The following is a 25,210-nucleotide window of genomic DNA, read 5'->3' on the forward strand; positions in this document are numbered from 1 at the left end:
AGGATAAGCAGAGAGAAGTGGCCTTTTGATTTAGCTGTAAGTAGGTCGTTGGTGACCTTAACAATAGCTGTCTCTGTGGAGTGATAGGGACGAAATCCAGATTGCAGCGGGTCAAGAAGGGAGTTTAACGTAAGGAAATGGGATAGGCGTGCATATACTAGTTTTTCGAGAAGCTTTGAAGCAAGAGGGAGGAGGGAAATTGGGCGGTAGTTGGATGGGGAGGTAGGATCAAGGGAAGGTTTTTTGAGGATAGGTGTGACCAGCGCATGTTTCATTGATGAGGGAAATGTACCAGTGCTCAGGGAGAGGTTTAAAATATGTGTTAGTATAGGGGTAAGGGTAGCAGAGAGAGAGGGGAGTAGCTGTGAGGGGATAGGGTCAAGGGGACAGGTAGTGAGGTGAGAGCGCAGTATAAGTGCTGAAACTTCATCCTCAGTAACAGGGGAGAATGAACTAAGTTTCTGGTTATGAGGGTTGTGGTTGGGTGAGAGTATTTGAGGGGGGGAGAGAATGGAATTGTGTTGAGAGCTGATTTCATGTCTGATGGAGTCGATTTTGTTAATGAAGTGACTGGCAAAGTCTTGGGCTGACAGAGAAGTTGTATTAGGAAGTGGGGGAGGGCGGAGGAGAGTATTGAAAGTGGAGAACAGACGTTTTGGGTTTAAAGAAGGATTAGAGATAAGGGTAGAGAAGTAGTGTTGCTTGTGGAGATTAAGGGCAGAGTAGTAGGAGTTCAAGATGAATTTGTAATGAAGAAAATCAGCAAAACTCTCAGATTCAAGTTCAATCCGATTGGTTGATCCAATCAGCCAATCAGATTGAGCTCGAATTCTATTGGCTGATCGGAACAGCCAATAGAATGCAAGCTCAATCTGATTGGATCAGCCAATCGGATTGAACTTGAATCTGATTGGCTGATTGAATCAGCCATTCAGATTTTTCCTACCTTAATTCCGATTGGCTGATAGAATCCTATCAGCCAATCGGAATTCGAGGGACGCCATTTTGGATGACGTCACTTAAAGGAATATTCATTCGTCGGGTAGTCGTCGGTTGAAGAGGATGGCTCCGCGTCGGCTCGTTTGAAGATGGCTCCGCTCCGGATGGATGAAGATTGAAGTTGCCGCCTGGATGAAGACTTCTATCGGATGGAAGACCTCTTCAGCGCCCCTTGGATGATGACTTCTATCGGATGGAAGACCTCTTCGGCGCCCCTTGCATGATGACTTCTATCGGATGGAAGACCTCTTCAGCGCCCCTTGGATGATGACTTCGGCCCGGCTTGGTGAACACGACTCAAGGTAGAGAGATCTTCAGGGGGGTAGTGTTAGGTTTATTTAAGGGGGGTTTGAGTGGGTTAGAGTAGGGGTATGTGGGTGGTGGGTTTTTATGTTGGGGGGGTTGTATTTTTTTTACAGGCAAAAGAGCTGATTACTTTGGAGCATGCCCCGCAAAAAGCCCTTTTAAGGGCTGGTAAAAGAGCTGGTTACTTGGTAATGTAGAATAGGGTAGGGACTTTTATTATTTTATTTTTTTTTAATTTTATTAGGGAGCTTAGATTAGGTGTAATTAGTTTAAAATTCTTGTAATATTTTTTTATTTTCTGTAATTTAGTTTTTTTTTTTTGGTTATTTAGTTTAGTTTATTTAATTGTATTTAATTGTAGGTATTGGTAGCTAATTTATTTAATTAATTTAATGATAGTGTAGTGTTAGGTTTAATTGTAACTTAGGTTAGGATTTATTTTACAGGTAATTTTGTATTTCTTTTAGCTAGGTAGTTATTAAATAGTTATTAACTATTTAATAACTACTGTACCTAGTTAAAATAAATACAAAGTTGCCTGTAAAATAAAAATAAATCCTAAAATAGTTACAATGTAATTATTAGTTATATTGTAGCTATATTAGGGTTTATTTTATAGGTAAGTATTTAGTTTTAAATAGGATTAATTTAGTTAATAAGAGTAATTTTTATTTAGATTTATTAAAATAATATTTAAGTTAAGGGGATGTTAGGGTTAGTGTTAGATTTAGGTTTAGGGGTTAAACTATTTATTTAGTTGCGGCGGGGTATGGGATCGACAGGAAAGGGGTTAATTAATTTATTATAGGTGGCGGCGGTATGGGGGGCAGGATAGGGGTTAATAGGTATTATGTAGGTGGCGGAGGGGTCCGGGAGCGGCGGTTTAGGGGTTAATACATTTATTATAGTTGCGGCGGGGTCCGGGAGCGGCGGTTTAGGGTTAATAACTTTATTTAGTTGCGGGGGGCTCCGGGGTTGACGGTATAGGGGGTAGAACAGTGTAGTATAGTGTGGGTGCTTAGTGACAGCTTATCAATAAGCTGTAGAAAAGCCGAAGAGCAGCGAGATCGGATGAGTGATAACTATAACAGTCCGCTGCTCATCGCCCTGTACTTGGTGCGCGGCTTTTTGACAGCTTTTTTTGATAACTTTTGCGAACGTATTCAGGTCCGCGGCGGCGATATGAGGCGAGCTTAGGCGAGCGTATTGGACTGGCGAATGCAGGAAAATTACGGAGCATAATAACTAGAGGCCTATAATATTATAATATAAAGGCAATTTAATTATTTGATTTATTTTTAAATATATCATGTCTACCTATTTTTAACATTTGTTTTTTAAGGACCATTAGAACGGCAAAATTGATAAAAACATAATAAAAATATAATGCAATAGCACTTAACATTGAATGTCAAATGAATAGTAGTTTTTCTTTATAGCAAATTTTAAAGTTAATTAAATTTTCTGTCCCCCTGTATCATGTGATAGCCATCAGCCAGTCACAAAATACATATAGGTATATAATGTGCACTCTTGCACATGTTCAGTTAGAGCAGGTGTCTCAGACAATGTGCATATAAATAGTGGAAGTACACTGGTAAGTTTTGTAAAATTGTAAGCTTTATCTGCATCATGAAAACTTAACTTTGAGTTTAGTGTTCCATTAAAGTGGTGCTGGTTGAAACAGCAAGATTCATGCAAAGGGGGTAAGGTGTGAGGCCCATCAGTTTCTAACAACTCTTGTGAGACTGCATCCATTATCTTTATGAATTAAACAATTGTCTATGATGTGAGGTTTGGTAGAATAATCTTGTTAAAGTTTTCCTTTTTTTTAAAGGGACAGTCTACTTGATTTTATTTTTCTACCCATTCTACAGCTTTGCAGCAGCAACCTTTATATTGATATTAAACCTCTAAGTTTACCTGTTTCTAAGCGCCTGGAAGCCACCCCTTACTTATCTCAGTGCTTTTAATTGCTTTTTATATATTTAACAACAGCCAGACAGTGCTAGTTCATGTAAACCATACAGATAACATTATGTTCATTCCCATGGAGTATAAATGAACCAGGATTCATTGGTTAAAATGCCAGATTGTTAAAAGCTCTGAGATAAGGGGCAGTCTGCAGAAGCTAAGATACAAGGTAATCACAGAGGTAAAAAGTGTATTAATATTAATGGGGAATGGGTAATAAAGGGAGTGTCTATTTTTTTAAACAATAACAATGTACATACATTTTCGGTATGTCATTGCCTACAATATTCCTGGTTACTAAGGCTAAATATTTATATTTATTTTAAATCTTCAACTTTCCTGCTTGCTGCTAATATAGTATAGTAAAACAGCCATGTAACTGGTCTGCTGCTTATATATGTGCATTGCTTCTGAAATTTGTCCACATAGTTTTCATATTGTATTTATAGGAGCAAAGTCTTTGAAGATATAAAACGCTATCTGAAGCCTGGTGAACTTCTTAACAGAGTTGTATTTGACCTGGATAATCCAAGGTAAATTAAACATTTTTGCATCTATTAGTCATAAACAGCTGATCATTATTGTTTTAACTTTAAACGATTATCTTGATTCTGGCTATTGATTTTAGAAAAACTCAACAAATTACAGCTTGCATTGGAGATGATCTAAACCTTTGCCATTTCAGAAGTGGTTTTTCTCATCGACCCTCGCAGGGGCTGCCCTGGTTGAATTATCGTGAAAAGAGGTCAATCCCTGCGAGTGGCGATAAATCTCCTATATAAAGTAATGGAGCTCCCTAGAAAGGGACACTTCGCTCTTTAGTGAGGTTAGCAGTGAACAGGGGGCATACTTTAAAAAGTAAATCCTGCAGTCAATATAAATCACATTACCCTGCTTTCTGCATAAAGCATCTTGCAATCCCCTATATTTTCATATGCATGTGTTTTTCTATTATGGTTATAAGTATTTCTAGTGTTTTGAAAAACACAGATAGACCATTACATATACACCCATGGAACGCCCATGTTCAACTCATTTTACGAAAATTTTTATACTTATAAGTACAAACTTATAATTGATTTTTTTTGCACATCCAATGTGCTTAAATTATGATTTACACTTATTCCTGTGTAATTTACATAGAAACTTTGTTTTTTATACAATACGATTTTTGGTGAATAATTTTGTTATGTTTTTTGATGCACATTAAGAATTAAATTTTTCCTGCATATTTTTGTGTAAATGGTTCAATTATTTGTTTTGCATGATGTTTAAAATACAAATTTTATGGTGCACTTTTCTAATGTATGCATCTCCTTCCCATACGAAAATGCAATATACGCCCCTTAGAGAGACACTGTTTTGGGTGCTATATGTCATAAGTTTAGATGGGTCTATCATAAAAATGTAGCTTGTACTACTACAAAGTATTTGTCAAATTAGTTTCTTAAAAGATAAAATATAAGAGAACTGTTTTGGAATAAAAGCAATAATGTGTACTATTTTCATAATGTCATTATTAATCAGCTAGATTACGAGTTTGGCGTTATGAGTGATAAAGCATCGTTATGGCCTATAAAAATGCTTTTTTCCCTACCGCTGCTATTACAAGTCTTGTCAGAATAGCTGTACCAGTACCGCACACTTTTTAGGCCGTCACGCAATGTCAGTACTGCTCTTTTAAAAAAGTCCTTTTTCAATGAGACTTCCATAGCGCCGGTATTACGAGTTTTGTGGTGAGACCAAAAAGTGAACTGTACAGCTTAAAATGACAAGATCCGTACCGCCATCTAAAGTCAGTAGTTATGAGTTTTACGTTACAAAGCTGTAGCATAAAACTCATAACTAAACTGCTACAAAGTACACTAACACCCATAAACTACATATTAACCCCTAAACCGAGGCCCTCCCGCATCGCAAACACTAAAATAAAATTATTAACCCTTATTCCGCCGCTTCCCGACATCGTCGCCACTATAAGAAAATTATTAACCCCTAAAACGCTGCCCTCCTGCATCTAAAACACTATTTAAATATTATTAACCCCTAATCTACCGTCCACCCACTCCGCCGCTATAATAAACCTATTAACCCCTAAACCTAACCCTAACGAAACCCTTACCCTAACACCCCCTAACTTAAATATAATTAAAATAAATATAAATAAAACCTAATATTAATAACTAACTAATTCCTATTTAAGACTAAATACAAACTTACCTGTAAAATAAACCCTAAGCTAGCTACAATATAACCAATAGTTACATTGTATCTATCTTAGGTTTTATTTTTATTTCACAGGTAAGTTTGTATTTATTTTAACTTGGTAGACTAGTTATTAAATAGATATTAACTATTTACTAGCTACCTAGGTAAAATAAATACAAATTTACTTGTAAAATAAAATCTAACCTGCCTTACACTAAAACCTAACATTACAATAAAATTAAATAAATTTAATTAATAAAATACAATTATCTAAAGTACAAAAATTAATAAACACTAAATTACACAAAATAAAAAAAAGAAATTAAAATAAAAAAATCCTCTAGCCTACACTAAGCTGCCATTTGGCCCTTAAAAGGGCCTTTTGCGGGGCATTGCCCCAAAGAAATCAGCTCTTTTACCTGTAAAAAAAATGCAAACAACCCCCAACAGTAAAACCCACCACCCACACAACCAAACCCCCCAAATAAAATCCTATCTAAATAAACCTAATCTCCCCATTGCCCAGAAAAGGTCATTTGGATGGGCATTGCCCTTAAAATGGCATTTAGCTCTTTTACATTGCCGAAAACCCTAAGCTAAAAATAAAACCCACCCAATAAACCCTTAAAAAAACCTAACACTAACCCCTGATGATCCACTTACAGTTTTTGAAGACCGGACATCCATTCTCATCCAGGCGGCGAAGTCCTCATCCAAGCAGGCAGAAGTCCTCATTGAAGCCGGCAGAAGTCTTCATCCAAGCGGGCAGAAGTCTTCATACAAGCAGGCAAAAGTCTTCATCCAGACAGCATCTTCTATCTTCATCCATCCGGCACGGAGCGGGTCCATCTTCAAGACATCTGGCGCGGAGCATCCTCTTCTTCCGATGGCTGTTGAAGAATGAAGTTTCACTTTAAATGATGTCATCCAAGATGGCGTCCCTTACATTCCGAATGGCTGATTCTATCCGCCAATAGGAATTAAGGGGGAAAAATTTGATTGGAATAGCCAATAGAAGGCAAGCTCAATCCTATTGTCTGATTGGATCAGCCAATAGGATGAAAGCTCAATCCTATTGGCTGATTGCAACAGCCAATAGGAATTTTCCCCCTTAATTCCTATTGGCTGATAGAATTCTATCAGCCAATCGGAATGTAAGGGACGCCATCTTGGATGACCTCATTTAAAGGGAAACTTCATTCTTCAACAGCCATCGGAAGAAGAGGATGCTCCGTGCCGGATGTCTTGAAGATGGACCTGCTCCGCACCGGATGGATGAAGATAGAAGATGCCGTCTGGATGAAGACTTCTGCCTACTTGGATGAAGACTTCTGCCAGCTTCAATGAGGACTTCTGCCGGCTTCGATGAGGACTTCTGCCCACTTGGATGAAGACTTCTGCCAGCTTCGATGTGGACGTCTGCCCGCTTGGATGATGACTTTGCCACTTGGATGAGGATGGATGTCCGGTCTTCAAAAACTGTAAGTGGATCGTCGGGGGTTAGGGTTTTTTTAAATGCTAAAGCTAAATGCCCTTTTAATGGCAATGCCCATCCAAATGCCTTTTTCAGGGCAATGGGGAGCTTATGTTTATATAGATAGGATTTTATTTTGGGGGTTTGGTTGTGTGGGTGGTGGGTTTTACTGTTGGGGGGTTGTTTTGTATTTATTTATTTTTTACAGGTAAAAGAGCTGATTTCTTTGGGGCAATCCCCTGCAAAAGGCCCTTTTAAGGGCCATTGACAGTTTAGTGTAGGCTAGGTTTTATTTTATTTTGGGGGGCTTTTTTATTTTGATAGGGCAATTACAAGCAGTGTTTTGACGTGCTCGTGCACGATTTCCCCATAGACATCAATGGGGAGAGTCGACTAAAAAAAAGCATAACACCTGTGATCTTGGAAACAAAAGCTCTGTAATGCAGCCCCATTGATGTCTATGGGGAAAGAAAAAGTTACGTTTAAACCTATAACCCTAATATAAAAAACACATCTAAACACCCCTAATCTGCTGCCCCTAACATTGCCGCCACCTACATTACAGTTATTAACCCCTAATCTGCCGCCACTGATATCAGCGTCACCTACATACAGTTATTAACCCCTAATCTGCTACCAACATCACCGCCACCGAAATAAAACTATTAACCCCTAATCTACCGCTCCCGATATCGCCGCCACCTACATTAAAGTTATTAACCCTAATCTGCCACCCCCAATGTCACCGCCACTATACTAAAGTTATTAACCCCTAAACCTCTGGCCTCCCACATCACTAACACTAAATAAATATATCAACCCCTAAACCTAACCCTAACATAAACCTAACTTTAAGCATAACCCTAACCCTAACGTAACCCTAAGTCTAACCCTAACCCCCCTAACTTAAATATAATTAAAATAAATCTAAATTAAACTTACAATTATTTCCTAAATAATTCTTATTTAAAACTAAATACTTACCTGTAAAAAAAAATAAGCTAACTACAATATACCTAATAGTTATATTGTATCTATCTTAGGTTTTATTTTTATTTCACAGGTAAGTTTGTATTTATTTTAACTAGGTAGACTAGTTAGTAAATAGTTATTAACTATTTACTAGCTACCTAGTTAAAATAAATACAAATTTACCTGTAAAATAAAACCTAACCTGCCTTACACTAAAACCTAACATTACAATAAAATCCTATTGACTGTTGCAATCAGCCAATAGGATTGAGCTTTAATTCTATTGGCTGTTGCAATCAGCCAATAGGATTGAGCTTGCATTCTATTGGCTATTCCAATCAGCCAATAGAATGCAAGCTCAATCCTATTGGTTGATTGCAACAGCCAATATGATTTTTCACCTTTAATTTCTATTGGCTAATAGAATTCTATCAACCAATTGGAATGTAAGGGACGCCATCAGGATGACGTCACTTAATGGGAAACTTCATTCTACAGCAGCGATAGGAAGAAGAGGATGCTCCGCGCCGGATGTCTTGAAGATGGACCCGCTCCGCACCGGATGGATGAAGATAGAAGATGCCGTCTGGATGAAGACTTCTGCCTGCTTGGATGAAGACTTCTGCCGCGTGGATGAGGATGGATGTCCGGTCTTCGAAAACTGTAAGTAAATCGTCGGGGGTTAGTGTTAGGATTTTAAGGGTTTATTGGGTGGGTTCTATTTTTAGCTTAGGGTTTGGGCAATGTAAAAGAGCTGAATGTCCTTTTAAGGGCAATGCCCATCCAAATGCCCTTTTCAGGACAATGGTTAGCTTAAGTTTATTTAGATAGGGTTTTTTGGGAGGTTTGGTTGGGTGGGTGGTGGGTTTTACTGTTGGGGGGTGTTTGTATTTTTTGAACGGGTAAAAGAGCTGATTTCTTGGGGGCAATGCCCTGCAAAAGGCCCTTTTAAGGGCCATTGGCAGTTTAGTGTAGGCTAGGTTTTTTTTTATTTTGGGTGGGCTTTTTTATTTTGATAGGGCTATTAGATTAGGAGTAATTCGTTTTTATTTTTGATAATTTCATTTTTTATTTTGTGTAATTTAGTATTTTTTTTGTAATTTAGATAATTGTATTTTATTAACTTAATTTATTTTATTTTATTGTAATGTTAGGTTTTAGTGTAAGGCAGGTTAGGTTTTATTTTACAGGTAAATTTGTATTTATTTTATCTAGGTAGCTATACTAACACACATTTTCAACCTCTCCCTCAGCACTAGTACATTCCCTCATCAATGAAACATGCACTGGTCACACCTATTCTCAAAAAACCTTCCCTTGATACTACCTCCCCATCCAACTACCGCCCTATTTCCCTCCTCCCTCTTGCCTCAAAGCTTCTCGAAAAACTACTATATGCACGCCTATCCCATTTCCTTACATTAAACTCCCTTCTTGACCCACTGCAATCTGGATTTTGTCCCTATCACTCCACAGAGACAGCTATTGTTAAGGTCACCAATGACCTACTTACAGCAAAATCAAAAGGCCACTTCTCTCTGCTTATCCTCCTTGATCTGTCCGCAGCCTTTGACACTGTTGACCACCCTCTTTTGCTCCAAACCCTCCAATCCTTCGGCATCTGTGACACAGCCCTGTGGTGGCTCTCTTCCTACCTGTCAAACCGTACCTTTAGTGTAGCCTTCTCTGGGGCCTCCTCTGCCCCATCACCACTTTCTGTCGGAGTACCACAAGGCTCTGTCCTCGGTTCCCTTCCTTACACAAGACAAAACTAAGATTTTAATCCACTCTCTCATTCTTTCCCGCCTTGATTACTGCAACTCTGTCCTCTCTGGTCTCCCCACCTGCCGCCTAGCTCCTTTACAATCTATAATGAATGCCTCTGCCAGACTCATCTTCCTTACACGTCACTCTTCATCTGCTGCTCCTCTCTGCCAATCCCTTCACTGGCTTACTCTTGCCTCTAGGATCAAACACAAAATTCTCACTCTGACATACAAAGCCCTCAACTGCACTGCTCCCCCCTACATCTCAGACCTTGTCTCCAGATACTCTCCCTTCCGTCCCCTTCGCTCTGCTCATGACCTCCTACTCTCCTCTTCTCTGGTTACCTCATCACACTCCCGTTTACAGGACTTCTCCAGACTGGCTCCCATCTTGTGGAACTCTCTGCCTCGCCCCACAAGACTCTCCCCTAGTTTTGAAAGCTTCAAGCGCTCCCTAAAGACTCTACTGTTCAGGGATGCATACAACCTATGCTAACCTTACTTTATACCAGTTCCATGCCTCGATTGCTATCCCTTGAACCCCCTTAAGTCCAGCTGTCTGTAGATCACCTTCTTAAGAGCTAATTACAACATTGCAACTCTTGGCAGGGCCCTCTACCCATTTGATCCCTTTAATTGTTTTGTTGTACTACCCTCTGTTTACAGCGCTGCAGAATCGGTTGGTGCTCTACAAATAACCGATAATAATAATAATATTAATAAATATTTAATAACTATTTACTAACTAGTCTACCTAGTTAAAATAAATACAAACTTACCTGTGAAATAAAAATAAAATCTAAGCTAGCTACAATATAAATATTAGTTAATATTGCAGCTACTTTGGGGTTTTTTAAGTTTTAAATAGCAATTATTTAGGTAATAATTGTTAGTTTTATTTAGATTTATTTTAATTATATTTAAGTTAGGGGGTGTTAGGGTTAGACTCGGTTTACACTTTGAACCTCTTGACATTTTTTTCCTTTTTCTAGTGTCTTTTTTTAATATATTTGCCAATATTAGCTATTGCACATGCTCAGTTCACATGTTAACACCAATATTGGTTTAGCTGCTATGTTTATTTTTGCTTTAGCGGAATATTTTTTACTTCTATGAACGTCTTGTGCAAACTTTCTTGAAAAGCCTAAAAACATAATTTATTCTTACCTGATAAATTAATTTCTTTCTTGGTGGTGAAAGTCCATAATTCATAACTGTTGGGAATTCATCACCTAACCACCAGGAGGAAACAAATACACCCTACACCAGAACTTTCCCACTTCCCTGTATCTCCCAGTCTATTTTATAGCCAAGAATACAGAAAGTAGAAAAGACAATAAGGGAAAGAGTTGCAAACCAGTGCTGCCGCCAACCACAAAATGGAAAAATGGATGGGTTTTTGGACTTTCGCAGCCAAAAAAAAAAAATGAATTTTTCAGGTAAGAATAAATTGTTTTCTTTCTTCAGGTGTTGAGAGTCCATGATTCCTAACTGTTGGGAATTAATACCCAATCTGTGGAGTCCATATAAAAATGGGTGGGACAAATAAAAAGGCAGGTACCTAATTACCTGAAATGACAGTCTGAAGAACTTTTCTGCCAAAAGCTACCTCAGCCAAGGCAAACACATCAAAATGATCACATTTAATATAAGTATGCTAAGATGACCAAGTTGCTGCCTTGCAAATTTGATATACTGAAGCTTTTTTTTTTAAAGGTCCAGGAAGTAGACAGTGAGTGAGTTGAATGAGCTGTAATACGTAATGTCAGAGACTGACCCACCTCCAAGTAAGCATTGTTAATCATACTTTTCAACCAGGAAGCTTGGGAAACAGAGGCTGCCTTCTGACTCTTGCATTTACCTAAGAAAAAACAAATAAGCTGCAGGACTGAATAAACTATTTAGTGGCTTGAAGAATTTCAGAGCCCTAGCCACATCCAAATTGTGTAACAAACTTTCTTTATTTTTTTGGGGGGATTTGGACATATGGAAGGTGTCACAATTTCCTGATTAATATTCACAGAAGAAACCACTTTAGGTAAGAAACTAGAATCAGTATACAAAACAGCTTTGTTTTAATGGAACACTAGATACGGAAGATCGCAGGAAAGAGCTGACAACTCGGATACCCTCCTGGAAGAAGAAGAAACAAAACCTTCCAGGACAACAACTGAAGGTTCAATTTGTGCATATGTTCAAATGGATGAAATTAAAAATCTCTCAAAACTAAATTGAGATTCCTTGGAGCAGAAATCAGCCTTATGATTGGTCTGATTTGAACTAGAGCTTGAACAAAATCATGACTATATATAATTTTATCAAGCTTTTTATGAACTAGAACAGAAAGCACAGAAATATGACACTTCAATGTCCTGACCTACAGACCCTTATCTGTCATCTTGCCAAAATTGAAGAATGCAAGGAATTCTAAAAGAATGCCAAGTTTTATCTTACTTCACACACCAAAAAAGATAAGTCTTCCAAACCTTGTAATAAGTGTTCCTCGTAACAGGTTTAAAAGCCTGAATCAGTGTAAATACCACTGAGTTAGAAAAATACCTCTGGCTAAGGATTAACTGTTCAACCTCTAAGAAGTCAAGTTGAGTGATCGAAGATTTTGATATATGAAGGGATCTTGAGATAACAGATCTGAATGCTGAGGAAGATACCTTGCTGGAAAACTGGACAAGATTGGCATACCAAGTCCTGCAAAGTCACGCAGGAGCTATTAGAATTGCAGAAGTATGTTCCTGTTTGATTTGAGCAATCACTCTCGGAAGAAGCACAATAGGCGGGAAAAGATAAACTACAGGAAATGGCCAAGGCTAAGCCATCTATAAGTTCTGCTTTAGGATCCCTGGATCTCACGCAATTATCTGGGCAGTTTGTGATTTAAACGGTACGCCAGTCTATCTCTGGTAGGCCCCAACATATAACCAAATGAAAATATTCTTATTGAGGCACCATTTCCCCAAATTAAGAGTCTGATGACTCAAGTAATCTGCTTCCTAGTTGTTGACTCTTGAAATGTGGATTGCTGAAATGGTTCACTGGTGGGATTCCGCCCAAGTTGGAATGCGAGATGCCTGTTTCATTGCTAGGGAACTGTAAGTACCGCCTTGGTGATTTACCTAGACTACTACTTTGATGTCATTGGATTGAAACCAAATTAATTGCACTGACCTTAGAAGAGGCCAAGAGGCATATTTAAGAAATGTCTTGTGGACCTGATCCGACAGTGGGGATCAGGTCCGCAAGACATTGCTGAATGCGGAGAGCAATATGCTCTCCGCATTTAACATTGCACCAGCAGCTCACAAGAGCTGCTGGTGCAACGCTGCCCCCTGCAGACTCGCGGCCAATGGGCCGCCAGCTGGGAGCTGTCAATCAACCTGATCGTACTCGATCGGGTTGAATTGTTGCGATTCCTGTCTGCCTGTCAGAGCAGGCAGACAGGGTTATGGAGCAGCGGTCTTTGCGACCGCTGCTTCATAACTGCTGTTTCTGGTGAGTCTGAAGACTCGCTAGAAACACGAGCCTTCAAGCTCCTTTTGGAGCTTGAAAGATAGGCCCCCAAGTCTGAAGTGGTCAGAAGTTTGCACAGATTCTGATTGGTAACCTCGCCTCTTGAGGAGACCAAACTCCCTGAGATCTTTAAAGGCCCCAGACCACACCCTAACCTGATAGACTCATGCCTGTGGTAATTATTTCCCAGGATGGGTGAAGAAAAGACATTCCCAAGGAAACCAGATTGGGAGATATCTGACCAAGGAATCCAACTTAATTGACTGCGAGAGATGGGTGTAATCCCTATTCCACTTCTTTAGCATGCATAGCTGAAGTGGGCCAAGGTGTAACCTGGCAAATGGAATGGTGCCTGATACTGCAACCATTAGACCCCACTACCTCCATACAATAAAGCCAGAGTTACTGAATGAATATTTCAACAAGCAGATTGAAGTTTGAGATTGTATTGATCTGTTAGGTGCAGTTGAATTGACACTGAATCTGTAATCAACCCCAAGAAGGACACTTGTGTGAGAGGAATTAGAGAACTCTTGGGATCATTTACCTTCCAGCCATGATTGCGATGAAACTATAGCAGTTTTTTGGTATGAGTAGTCGCTAAAGGTAAAGATGGCACGTGAACCAAAATATAGTCCAAGTATGGTGCTTCAGCTATACCCTGAGCAATGACAGCAGACAGCAGAGCCCCCAGAACTTTAGTAAAAACTCTGGGTGCTGTAGCTAGTCCAAAGGGAAAAGCTGCATAATGAAAATGTCTGTCCAGAAAGGCAAAAGAAAAGAACTGAAGATGCCTCTTGTGAATAGGAATGTGAAGTTAAGCATCCTTCAAATCTATGTTGTCCCCATTGGACTAACAGAAGGATAGATCTGATAGTTTCCTTCTAAGAGGGAATCCTCAAGAATTTTTTTAAAGCTTTTAGATCCAAAATGGGTCTGAAGTTTATTTCCTTCTTTATCACAATAAAGAGGTTGGAGTAAAACTCCTTCCCTGTTCTGACAGAGGAAGAGGGACAATCACCTCCACTTTTTCTAGATCCTGAATACACTGAGGATTTCTTATTCTGAGGAAGAATAGCTACTTTGCCACCAGTAACAGTGTAGATAATAGTCCAAACCTGGCCCAAACAGGATTTTCCCTTAAAAGGATAAAGACAAGAGTCTGGTCTTAGAAATCATGTCTGCAGACCACAATGCCCCTCCAGTAAGAACAACTAGAGCTGTATTCTCTGCATTATTGAAAATAATCTCAATAACCTTATAATAAATAAAGGGCTTAGCCAATCTTAAGAACTGTATATGTTCCTGTGAATATCTTCTAATTAAGATTCAAATGATACTAACTTTGAGAAGGAATTGCACCATAAGTGATGCCTCACCAGTGACGCAAGCAATACCAACAGCTAGCTGAAACAAAAGTCCCCCTTGAATAACCGCTTTCCTGAGATAGCTTTCCAACTTCCTAGATGTCTTCCAGAAGAATAGTGATCCTTTTCACCAAAGTAGAAATTTCGCCATCTACTTTTGGAATGGTTTCCCAAAGTTCTAACTTAGAAGCTGGAACTGAAAACATCTTCTTACGTTTTGGGGAAAGAAGGAAAGGAACTTCAGGTTTGTCCCATTCCTTAGAAATAATTTAAGTCACTGTGTCTGAAACAGGGAAAACTTCAACAGACTAATTGTTTTACAGCCTTATCCTCTACCGGATTAGATTCCTGAACCCCTAAAGTCTGTAATACTTCCTTATGTAAGGATTGAAAGGGCTCAACTTAAAAAGTAAAAAATGCCTCTCTGAATTAGAAGACAAGGCTTCCAAAGACAGTTCACCCCCAGAGTATAAAATATAAGCCTCAAAGTCTGAATCATAAAATTCCTTGGCAGAAGCAGATGAATTAGGTAAATCATCTCTAGCAGAAGTAGAGGAAATAGTCCGCGAAAACCTCAGATATAGTGGACGTTAAGTGCTCCTTGAAACCCAGGGAACATTCTGTAGAACCTTCATGAGAAGAGTTCACAGATTGAGGACAAATCAGTTTTGCAGATAGTAGGCATTTGAGGATGCAATAGAAAATGAATAGGAAAGCGCAAGAACGGCTCAATAGGTTTATTTAAAAACAAAAGTGCAGTAATACATAAGCACTTACATTAAAATTTTAGAAGATCAGTGTCCACAAAAGGTTAAGCTTTTTGGCGTGACTGATGGCTGGGTTCCGAATCCCTATACGAACTGAACAACACAGGTCTTTTCCTTGCCGTCAGCAAAAAAGTTGGCGTCTGACATCACTTCAGGCCGGAGCGTCCCCCAGCATGAGGAGAAATCTCAGCTCCAGCAGCTATGTGTAACATAAGCTGTTGCTTCCCAGAAACCCTACTCATTTCATCCGGATCACGGCCGGACCTTTTCAAAGGTATTTTGCAGATTGAAGATTTGAGGGGAATTTGAGCTCTGGTGTAGGCTTTCTTTGCCTCCACCTGGTGGCCAGGTGATGAATTCCCAGCAGTTAGGAATCATGGAATCTTGTTACCTTAAAGGGACAATCTAGGCCAAAATAAACTTTCATGATTAAGATAGAGCATGTAATTTTAAACTAGTTTCCAATTTACTTTTATCACCAATTTTGCTTTGTTCTCTTGGTATTCTTAGTTGAAAGCTTAACCTAGGAGGTTCATATGCTAATTTCTTAGACCTTGAAGGCCACCTCTTTTCAGAATGCATTTTAACAATTTTTCACCACTAAAGGGTATTAGTTCATGTATTTCATATAGATAACACTGTGCTCATGCACTTGAAGTTATCTGGGAGCAGGCACTGATTGGCTAAACTGCAAGTCTGTCATAGGAAGTGAAATAAAGGGTCAGTTTGCAGAGGCTTAGATACAAGATAATCACAGAGGTTAAAAGTATATTAATATAACTGTGTTGGTTATGCAAAACTGAGGAATGGGTAATAAAGGGATTATATATCTTTTAAAACAATAACAATTCTGGTGTAAACTGTCCCTTTAAAGGAAGTAAACACCAAAAATATTATTGTTTAAAAAGATAGATAATCCCTTTTTACCTTTCCCCAGTTTTGCATTACTAACACTGTCATATAAATATACGTTTCACCTCTGTAATTACCTTGTATCTAAGCTTCTGCAGACTGCCTACTTATCCCAGATCTTTTGACAGACTTGCATTTCAGGAAATTAGTGCTGACTCTTAAATAACTTCACGTGCATGAGCACAATGTTATCTATATGAAACACATGAACTAACACCCTATACACATGAACTAACACCCTCTAGCTGTGAAAAACTGTCAAATGCCTTCAGATAAGAGGCGACCTTCAAGGGCTTAGGATATGAGCCTTCCTAGCTTTAGCTTTCAACTGAGAATACCAAGAGAACAAAACAAATTTGATGATAAAAGTAAATTAGAAAATTGTTTAAAATTACATGCCCTATCTGAATTATGAAAGTTTAATTTATACTTTACTTTCTCTTTAATAAAGAAATATGTTTGTTATATTTTTAATTTAGTTTTTTGTGTTCTTTTCACCTAAGATTTAAAAATCACTTGCACACCAATTTCATTTCTTATTTGACACCGTTTTGAAATCAATGAAAGAGGAAAAAATAGTGCTTCTATAATATATTTTCCAGAACATTTTCTGGTGACTTAGAATAGAAAGTATCCGTGATAACTTAAGATTTTCTTTACCCTAAATACATGCACATATACACATATTTATGTATGTGTATGTATTCTCTATAGCAGTGTTTCTCAATTTCAGTCCTCAAAGAGTCATAACAGGGTAGATTTTTAAGCATTTCCTTTCTAAGGCTGTTTATTAGCTCAGTCATTATAACTGGCTGCCTGACCTCAGGTAGAAATCATTGACGACTGGAACTGAGAAACACAACTTTATAGTATGTGTTATATATTCCAAATGCTTTACATTAACTTAAAGGGACAGGAAACCCCAACATTTTATTTTATGCTATGGATAGAACATACCATTTTAAACAAATTTCTAATTTATTTCTATTATCAAATTTGCTTCATTCTATTGTAATTATTTGCTGAAGAAACAGCATTGTACTACTGATAGCTAGCTGAACACATCTAGTCAGCCAATCACAAGAGACAAGTTTGTGCAGGCACCAATCAGCAGCTAGCTTCCACTTGTTAAGGATATGTGCATATTATTTTTCAACAAGGTATACCAAAAGAACGAAACACATTTTAAAATGGAAGTTAATTTAAAAGTGACTTAAAATTACATGCTCTATCTGAATCTTGCAGGTTTAATTTTGACTTTCCTACTTTTAAATGTCACCTATTGAAATTGTAACTTAATTTGCATTATATATCTGCAGCCCCTTCTTTTATCTCCAACTGCCACATAGGGCTCCATGTACTAAAAGGTGGGCGGACAGCTTCTCAAATTACGAAGCTGTCCGCCCACCTTCGCTACATACGGGCAGCGGATCTGTTCTCGCAGTGTGTAATGCCCACCCCTTCATTCGCATGACCAATCGCGTGACTGAAAGGGCTGTCAATCACCGAGAGCTAGCGAGCTCTATGTGATTTTCAGAGGTGGTGTAGGGTGTAAAAAGCAGTGGTCTAATGACCGCTGCCTCTTACATTGTGGGTAGCAGGCTTGCATATGCGAACCTGCCCCGCAAGGGCTCTGGATCATCTCTCGCTGCTTCGTACATGGAGTCCATAGATTGTAAACTCAACAGAGAGCAGGGTACTGCAATCCTTCTGTCTCACTCTGCATGCTCTTTATTTATCATACCCGCTGTATAGTGCTCTAGAATCTGTTGCTGTGTTGTAGATCATGTGTCATATGTGTGTTAAAGCTATGATTACCTTTTTATTTCAGTGTTTCAGAAAGTTGCGAGGAGATAGAATGTTTGAAGTTCTATTCAAGATTTGAGTCAGGAAACCTTCATAAAGTTATCCATGTGAGAGAGTAAGTAAGCAAGCTGCCAATTAATTCAACATACTCAAATTTACGGGGAATGAAACCCCACATTTTTCTTTCATGGTTTATATAGGGCATGGAATTTTGTAAACAACTTTCCAATTTATTCCTTTAATTAAATTACCTTTATTTTGTTGTTATCATTTGTTGAAAAACATACTTAGGCAGGAGCAGCAATGCACTACTGGGCATTAGCTGCTGATTGGTGGCTGCACATATATGTGTCTTGTCATTGGCTTTCAGCTAGCTTCCAGTAGTGTATTGCTACTGCTTCAACAAAGGATACCAAGAGAATGAAGTAAATTTGATAATAGAAGTAAACTGGAAAGTAGTTTAAAATTGCATGTTCTATCTGCATCACTAAAATATTTGGCCCTCATGCCCCGTTAATTATACAGAGGGCAAGTTTACATTGCAAATGGTCAGATGTAGTTGTCGATGGTATTACATTTGACTGGTATAAAATAACTACAGCTTCGCTTTTGCTGTCTCATTCCTATTTACAAACGGACACAGTTTTCTCCGGAATTAAGTGTAGCTCTATTGTATATTTAACATGCAACAACCTAGTAGTTTAAAAGAAAATGAGTGTCTCAGTGTGTATTGCTTAGCAGCTATAACCTGATGTTATATTGGGTCTCTTTCATGTACCAATTATATATTAAACATTATTCTTAAATATTCATGACATTTTATTAAAGATGTATGTGTTACATATCTCAGAATTGCAAAAGCACACTGCAAACTTCTCAAGGCTAATCCTGCTACATGTGTTTCCCTTATTGGCTTTAACAGATAGGAACAGCAAAACAATTAACTTTATACTAATAACCATGAAACCCAAATTGGCTCTTCCAAATGAGGCAAGTAGTGGGTGAATTTGGCTATTGAAAAACAATTGCAGCAAGTAAGATGTGTTTATTGTATCTTTAATGGCTGCAGTGGGAACTGAATGGAGCAATAATTAAAGTCTAACAGCTTGTATTAACCTCAAAAGCTACAGCAGTATGGCCAGCGCAAAAGGAAAATCCTACACCTGTGTAAACCATCTTTGACAGCCATTTAAATGACTATTCAACGTAAATTGGCTAAAAGCTAGGTAAATGAATGTGTATTGCAGTCCAGCAGTGGTGAGCAGTGTTTAGGCACCTATTTGTGCATCACCAGGACATCACGCTTCTGAATAATATATCATGAAGTTTCATTCAATCATTCGCCCTACATTTGTATTGCTCATAACAGGTTTATGTCCATTTTTATTTGATGCATTATATGAATAATAGATATATATATGGCATGATTGCCATTGACGTTTATGCACATTTTATCTGCAAAGGTTAATTTTCAACAGAGAACTTATAAAAAATAAATATTGATTTTATAATTAAAAGCTATTAGTGTCTATTGTATTGAATTAACCTGTATTACAATGTATTGTATAATCTCAAGAAAATTATCAAAGGTCAATGAAAGAGAAAGTGGCATCATAATTCAATGTAATAATAATGAAATGAAGATAAAATGGCTCTGGTTTCATTCTGTTTTGTCTCTGCAACAGGTATGAATATGACTTGATTATGAATGCCGATGTTAATACTGATGAGCATCACCAGTGGTTCTACTTTGAAGTCAGTGCAATGAAAGCCAATGTTCCTTATCGCTTCAATGTCATTAACTGTGAAAAGGTTAACAGCCAGTTTAATTATGGTAAGTGCAAAAATAGGCTTCTTTGTTTTTCTAAATAACACTATACCTTATATATTAAAGGGACAGTGTATTGTAAAATATTTCCCCTTTTAGACCCAGATTACAAGTAGAGCGTTAATTTATAGCACACCCGTAAATTTGCCAGTTTACGGGCACGCGATAAATAACCAGTGGCTGGTTATTGCTACGCGAGCTCGCGGTTGAAATTAACGCTCAAAAAATTAGCCAGAGGTCAGACTTCTGATTCATTTTTAATATGTGCCCCAATTGCCCCCAAAAACAATTGTGTGGTACCTTTTTGCAAATTAAACAGATGAGCATTAAAAAGCAAAACTGCACTAAGCGGTGTTTAGGGGTTAAAAGTAGCGGTGTGGGGTGTTAGAAAAAAAAAATGGCGCTAAAAAGTGCCTTTACATTGTGGTCTATGGGGACTGGGGACTTCGCTTTAAATATATGTTTATACACATAGGAAGAAAAAATTGTAGCACCACACTCCGTATAAGTAAAATATGTCTTTATTAGAAAAACTTCTTTAAAATTTCAAAAATGGTGTGACAGCCTGCCACTTGTATGGAGAGAGAGCGCAGCACACAGGCTTACGCATTTCGGCAGTTTGCCGTAATCATAGCCTGGTGTATGTCTGTCCTCCTTGGCCTTAAGAACACTTTAAACAATTCTAATTGGTTAAAAATAAATGCGCTAATCCCTTCTTCTAATGCTCAGCTATTACTATACACCTGCAGCTTGAAGTTAACCCTGTCAGTACTCTCACTTACTTAGTATATAAGTTAATGATAGTGAGTGCCACGATGAAGGCATTATAATACTGATTGGTAAATAGTATATTTTATAATATTCCAAACTTTCTGTATTTATATATACTCATGACTTGTGAGTGTTTTGTAAAACGGTGTGTGTATCCTTCTGAGGGGTATGGAAGAATTAATGTTACATTAAATTGAAAGAGACTTAGTGTTTGTTTCAGATGCCATTCTTTCTTCACACTTAACATCACAATAATTAATGCTGAGCAAGAGATGCTATAAGTGATTGATCCTATACCTTGGTGATATGCTTGGAAGTTAATGGGTTAAACTTGTGTATATAGGCCCATACTCCTTTATTACCCTGTACCTGCTAGTCTCTCTGTTTGCTAAGAGCTGATTTGATTGATTGCTATACAGGCAATTATGAAATTTAGCTGTTGACAAGTTAATGGGTTAAACTTGTGTATATAGGCCCATACTCCTTTATTACCCTGTACCTGCTATTCTCTCTGTTTGCTAAGAGCTGATTTGATTGATTGCTATACAGGCAATTATGAAATTTTGCTGTTGACAAGAGAAACTGTATAGGCTGATCTCTGGCAAAAATGCCTGTGTGCCCCTATTAAACACGTATTAACACATAAATATATATGTATATAATCATATACATATATATTTCAATTTGCTACCCTGTGCAAATTACCCCCTTCACTGCACTAGTTCTCATGCCGTTTCTGACGGCATGATAACGAGGCTTCTATTAGAGACTATGGCCTCTATTTATTAAAGTCTGGTGGACCTGATCCGACAGTGCGGATCAGGTCCGCCAGACCTCGCTGAATACGGAGAGCAATACGCTCTCCGTATTCAGCATTGCACCAGCAACTCACAAGAGCTGCTGGTGCAATGCCACCCCCTGCAGACTCGCGGCCGCCAGCAGGGGGGTGTCCATAAACCCGATCGTACTCAATCGGGTTGATTTCCGGTGATGTCTGTCCGCCTGCTCAGAGCAGGCGGACAGGTTATGGAGCAGCGGTCTTCGTGACCGCTGCTTCATAACTGCTGTTTCTGGCGAGCCTGCAGGAGCTTGATAGATATGCCCCTATGGAAGGTTATTCTTATGAGTACAAAGCTTCCATTCAATGCGAACTGGAGGTCACGTTCACATTGCACCTAACTTGTAATACCAGCGCATATCAATATTAATATATCCTGCAGAGAGTAAGAGAAAAATATCCAACCAACTTTCATATAACCAAATGACTTTATGAAATGTCTTGTTCACATCTAGTAGTTGGATTGTCTTTTTATTCCCAACCTGACTATTTTTCATTGATTATTGGACTCTTGGTTTGGTTGAGGTGTTGCTTAGATTTAGTTTAAACTAAGACCAAATATATAAGTCCATATATATCTTTACACACACACATATATATAGATAAATATATATAGACCTCTGATGAAGCGCGGGTACGCCTGCGCGAAATATGTCAGGTGCTTTATGTCTGCTTATGTCTCCAGTGGACGAATAAACCTTACCTGATTGAACAGCACGTAATATTGGTTTGCAGTGTTTTCTTCTTTGTTGCTATATAGATAAATAGGTATACATATAAATATTTTAAAACATATATAACAATTTAAAGTATTTTTAACAAACCTTCATCTTTAGCTTAGGGCATTTTCTGGTTAGAGTGTTGGTAAAAGTCAGAACAGGGTTTTGTAGTATGCCCCATATGGGAAGAGGGATTTAGAGTGGTCACTCTTTCCAACCTCTAATAGCTCTATGTGTGAAGCAGCGAGAGCTGCTCAGGAGCTCTTGCGGTGCAGTCATTAGACCGCTGCTTCTTAAACCCTACGCCACCTCTGAGGTAGCGAGGGAAAATCGCTCGCTCGCTCTCTGTGATTTACAGCCCCTTCAGTCGCACAATTGGTCGCGCAAATGAAGTGGCAGGGATTACATATGTAATGATACATATGGGCCAGCAGATCAACAGATCTGCTGCTCGTATGTAGCGAAGGTGGGCAGACAGCTACGCAATTTGAGAAGCTGTCCGCCGCCTGTTAGTACAGAGCATTTAAGGCTTTCGCTCAAGCAAACATTTTTTACTTTCAACTTGTATTATGAGCACATGTATATAAGTGCTATTGATTTAATTTGGGTAGTGTTAGCACTCAGTAAGGCTAATATTTTTGCACTCCACTTGTAATCTAGTCCTAAATACATTTCACGCACCTCCCTCTAATCATGGGTGCTGCCATTATGGAACCTAGGCTACACTGCAGTTATCTGAAGGAGAGTTGCTGGCAACAGGTCACCATTGGAATTTATTGAAAGATAGATTTTAACATGGTGGCGTCCATGACTAGAGGGATGTGGGTAATACCTTCAATACTATGCTTAGAAAGTCTTATTTAGTGGTTAATTTCCCTTTAAGAAAGCTCTTGGATTGAACACCCTTAACCCATATTTATTATGGAAAAAATAGTAAAATTTAATTGCAAAGAAATATGTCCCTGCCACAGTTTAAGTTTTTATTCAAATGGAAACAAATCAGGAAAGATCCTGTTTTTGTTCTACTTTTATAGGAATTCAAAATATAAACTATGTTGTTCCCCTAATAAATACTGATTATTATTTTTTTATTGTTGTCAAATTCATAGGTTTATGTAAGTAGATGTAGGTTTTTTTTCCTGATGAACTTGAATGCACCATCTGGCAGGGACAATATGGAAGTGCAGAGCTTATGTTTCAAAATGTAATAAAGTACTATTAAAACCAGGAATATCCCTGTTTTGTAGCATTTGCATGTGAATTTAAAGGGACATTATACACTAGATTTTTCTTTGCATAAATGTTTTGTAGATGATACATTTATATAGCCCATACAGTTTTTTTTAAAGTATAGTTTTGCTTATTTTTAAATAACATTGCTCTGATTTTAAGACTCCTAACCAAGCCCCAAAGTTTTAGGAGAATACTGATGTATACCTACTCCAGCTTGCTCCTGTTTGTATAAAGGGTATTTTCATATGCAAAGGAAGGGGAAGGGGGTGAGTGTCTGCTATTTCCCACTTAAAGCGGGTGTTCTAGCTACCTTTTCAACAGTGCTAAACTAGGAGCTTCTAAGTAGGTTTTTAAATGGTTTTACACTGGATTTTTAGATCAGTATCTGTGCATATTATTCTTTATAGTGGTGTCTATTACATGCAGTTAAATGAAAATTAGTGTATACTGTCCCTTTGAATGATACATTTTTCCTCCAAGTATTTTTTTTGTGATGTTTATTAGACAGAATTGTTCCTCATTCAAAAAGTTTGGCCACATCTTATCTATAATATTACTGATATCTCCATCTTCTTTGATAACTTACATTAAAAGTGGGAATGTTAGGAGAATTTAAAACCTTCTTTTGACTAGAGTATGATTAACTAAATAAGAGTTCATAATGATCATTTGCCCAACAATGAACACAGACATTTAAACCCATCCATAACTTTATTTTGTTTTGTCTTATTTCTGGATAAAGTTACACTTTGAATTGTTTGCTAAACCATTTTCTATCCTTCATTACATTATGGCATTAAATATAAACATATTTTTTAAAAGTTTTCATCCTCATAGTAAAAGAAATTCTTTTTTCACAAATGCACAATGCTTGTATGCTTAAATGGATCCAATAGTTTGTAGAAAGGCTTTAGGAATTTCATGGTAGTTGACCCTATAATGACACAAAATCAAAGAGTGCCAATCACAAGGATGGCTGAACATATTTTGAAAAATGGGTTGATAAAAATATATCAAACTTAGAATCAATCCGACAGCAAGTAAAGACAGCTAGCCAATATTTAAGAACCATAAAAGAATGTACATAATTAGATATACTGTATGTAGAAATTTACTAATAAACTAATCTACACCCATATAGTTCTAATACAGTAATAACATTGGTACTTTAATACTAAACTAATGTATAAAATTGTCTTCATTTGTTTTCTTTTGTTTCCTTTTTGCATTGCACATCCATTCTTCTTGTTGTGTTTTGTTTATTCTTGATGGAAAGCTGCAATTGCTGTTTGAATCAACTTAATGAAATCAACAGCAAGATCATAATGAAGATATTAATTCGAGGCAATACTTCTTGATAAAACTTCGAAGAAAACTATCCTGCCAAATTTTAATAGCAAAACAATGTCTGTTTTTCATCTAATTAATTAGCCTAATAGGAAAAGTACATTCTATGTTTACTGAAAAACTTGTCATCATTTTAATTAGTACTGACACATTCAAAAATAAATTTTCCTTGTTAAATACATTTATAGAAATTAAAGTATTTATTCAACATTTACAGTCGAAAAGGTTATTTGAGGTGGCACCATAATCAGAAAGCAGTGCTTTGTGATGTGTCATTATGTGTCATTATGTCCTTGCAAACCCACACTTTTTTATCAGCCTTGATTTGCTGTAAAGTTCTTACACCAGTAGCAAAGCAAGATAAAACTCAATGTAAACAGATTCTCAATAAACTGTAT

The 25,210-nt window shown here is 37.7% G+C and overlaps 2 protein-coding genes across 2 annotated transcripts in view; one reads left to right on the forward strand and one right to left on the reverse strand.

Annotated features, from left to right (window-relative positions):
* AGBL1 (AGBL carboxypeptidase 1) overlaps positions 1–25,210 on the forward strand; it is a 1,247,389-nt gene that overhangs the window by 310,682 nt on the left and 911,497 nt on the right. Inside the window, exons 12-14 of the mRNA XM_053717645.1 lie at positions 3,729–3,812; positions 18,102–18,191; positions 19,762–19,910. Of these exons, the coding sequence (XP_053573620.1) occupies positions 3,729–3,812; positions 18,102–18,191; positions 19,762–19,910 (323 nt within the window). The remainder of the gene's footprint in view (positions 1–3,728; positions 3,813–18,101; positions 18,192–19,761; positions 19,911–25,210) is intronic.
* The window catches only part of LOC128663351 (uncharacterized), a 172,324-nt gene that overhangs the window by 23,013 nt on the left and 124,101 nt on the right, over positions 1–25,210 (reverse strand). The gene's annotated exons all lie outside the window — the stretch shown is intronic.

Source organism: Bombina bombina, chromosome 6 (genome assembly GCF_027579735.1).
Source record: "Bombina bombina isolate aBomBom1 chromosome 6, aBomBom1.pri, whole genome shotgun sequence".
NCBI lineage: Eukaryota > Metazoa > Chordata > Amphibia > Anura > Bombinatoridae > Bombina > Bombina bombina.